Genomic DNA, 1,546 nt, shown 5'->3' on the forward strand with positions numbered 1-1,546 from the left:
GGCGCCGAGGGTGCCGACGGAGCCGACGTCGGCGCTGCGGAAGCCGACGGCGTCGGAGGCGGTGAGGGCGACAGCGACGGCGGCGGCGGCGACGCCGGCGAAGGCGCCGGCGGCGACGGTGCAGCCGGCGGCGGCCGTGGGAGGCGGCGAGGGCGACAGCGACGGCGGCGGCGGCGACGGCGGCGGAGGCGCCGGCGGCGGCGGTGCCGGAGGCGGCGGCGTGGGAGGCGGTGACGGCGACAGCGACGGTGGCGGCGGCGACGGCGGCGGAGGCGCAGGCGGCGGCGGCGAGGGCGACAGCGACGGCGGCGGCGGAGTGGGCGGCGGAGGGGCCGGTGGCGGCGGGGCCGGCGGCGGCGGCGAGGGCGACAGCGACGGCGGCGGCGGAGTGGGCGGTGGAGGGGCCGGTGGCGGCGGGGCCGGCGGCGGCGGCGAGGGCGACAGCGACGGCGGCGGCGGAGTGGGCGGCGGAGGGGCCGGTGGCGGCGGTGCCGGAGGCGGCGGCGTGGGAGGCGGCGAGGGCGACAGCGACGGTGGCGACAGCGACGGCGGCGGCGGGGCCGGCGGCGGCGGCGAGGGCGACAGCGACGGCGGCGGCGGCGAGGGCGGCGGAGGGGCCGGCGGCGGCGGTGCCGAAGGCGGCGGCGTGGGAGGCGGCGAGGGCAACAGCGACGGCGGCGGAGGGGCCGGCGGCGGCGGCGAGGGCGACAGCGACGGCGGCGGCGGAGTGGGCGGCGGAGGGGCCGGCGGCGGCGGGGCCGGCGGCGGCGGCGAGGGCGACAGCGACAGTGGAGTGGGCGGCGGAGGGGCCGGTGGCTGCGGTGCCGGAGGCGGCGGCGAGGGCGACAGCGACGGCGGCGGCGGAGTGGGCGGCGGAGGGGCCGGCGGCGGCGGGGCCGGCGGCGGCGGCGAGGGCGACAGCGACGGCTGCGGCGACGAGGGCGGCGGAGGGGCCGGCGGCGGCGGTGCCGGAGGCGGCGGAGCCGGCGGCGGCGGCGAGGGCGACAGCGACGGCGGCGGCGGAGTGGGCTGCGGAGGGGCCGGTGGCGGCGGGGCCGGCGGCGGCGGCGAGGGCGACAGCGACGGAGGCGGCGGAGTGGGCGGCGGAGGGGCAGGTGGCGGCGGGGCCGGCGGCGGCGGCGAGGGCGACAGCGACGGCGGCGGCGGAGTGGGCGGCGGCGGGGCCGGTGGCGGCGGAGCCGGCGGCGGCGGCGAGGGCGACAGCGACGGCGGCGGCGGAGTGGGCGGCGGAGGGGCCGGCGGAGGCGGTGCCGGAGGCGGCGGCGTGGGAGGCGGCGAGGGCGACAGCGACGGCGGCGGCGGAGTGGGCGGCGGCGGGGCCGGTGGCGGCGGAGCCGGCGGCGGCGGCGAGGGCGACAGCGACGGCGGCGGCGGAGTGGGCGGCGGAGGGGCAGGTGGCGGCGGGGCCGGCGGCGGCGGCGAGGGCGACAGCGACGGCGGTGGCGGCGAGGGCGGCGGCGGGGCCGGCGGAGGCGGTGCCGGAGGCGGAGGCGTGGAGGCGGCGATGGCGACAGCGACGAGCGCG

At 86.4% G+C, this 1,546-nt stretch overlaps 1 protein-coding gene across 1 annotated transcript; it reads left to right on the forward strand.

Annotated features, from left to right (window-relative positions):
* Positions 1–1,496, forward strand: EMIHUDRAFT_124537 (hypothetical protein; the record flags this gene model as incomplete). Its single annotated transcript, XM_005765130.1, has 1 exon — positions 1–1,496. A coding segment is annotated over one exon (1,496 nt), but the record flags the coding sequence as incomplete, so codon positions are not given.
* Between the last annotated feature and the right edge of the window lie 50 nt (positions 1,497–1,546).

Source organism: Emiliania huxleyi, assembly GCF_000372725.1.
Source record: "Emiliania huxleyi CCMP1516 unplaced genomic scaffold EMIHUscaffold_5650, whole genome shotgun sequence".
NCBI lineage: Eukaryota > Haptophyta > Isochrysidales > Noelaerhabdaceae > Emiliania > Emiliania huxleyi.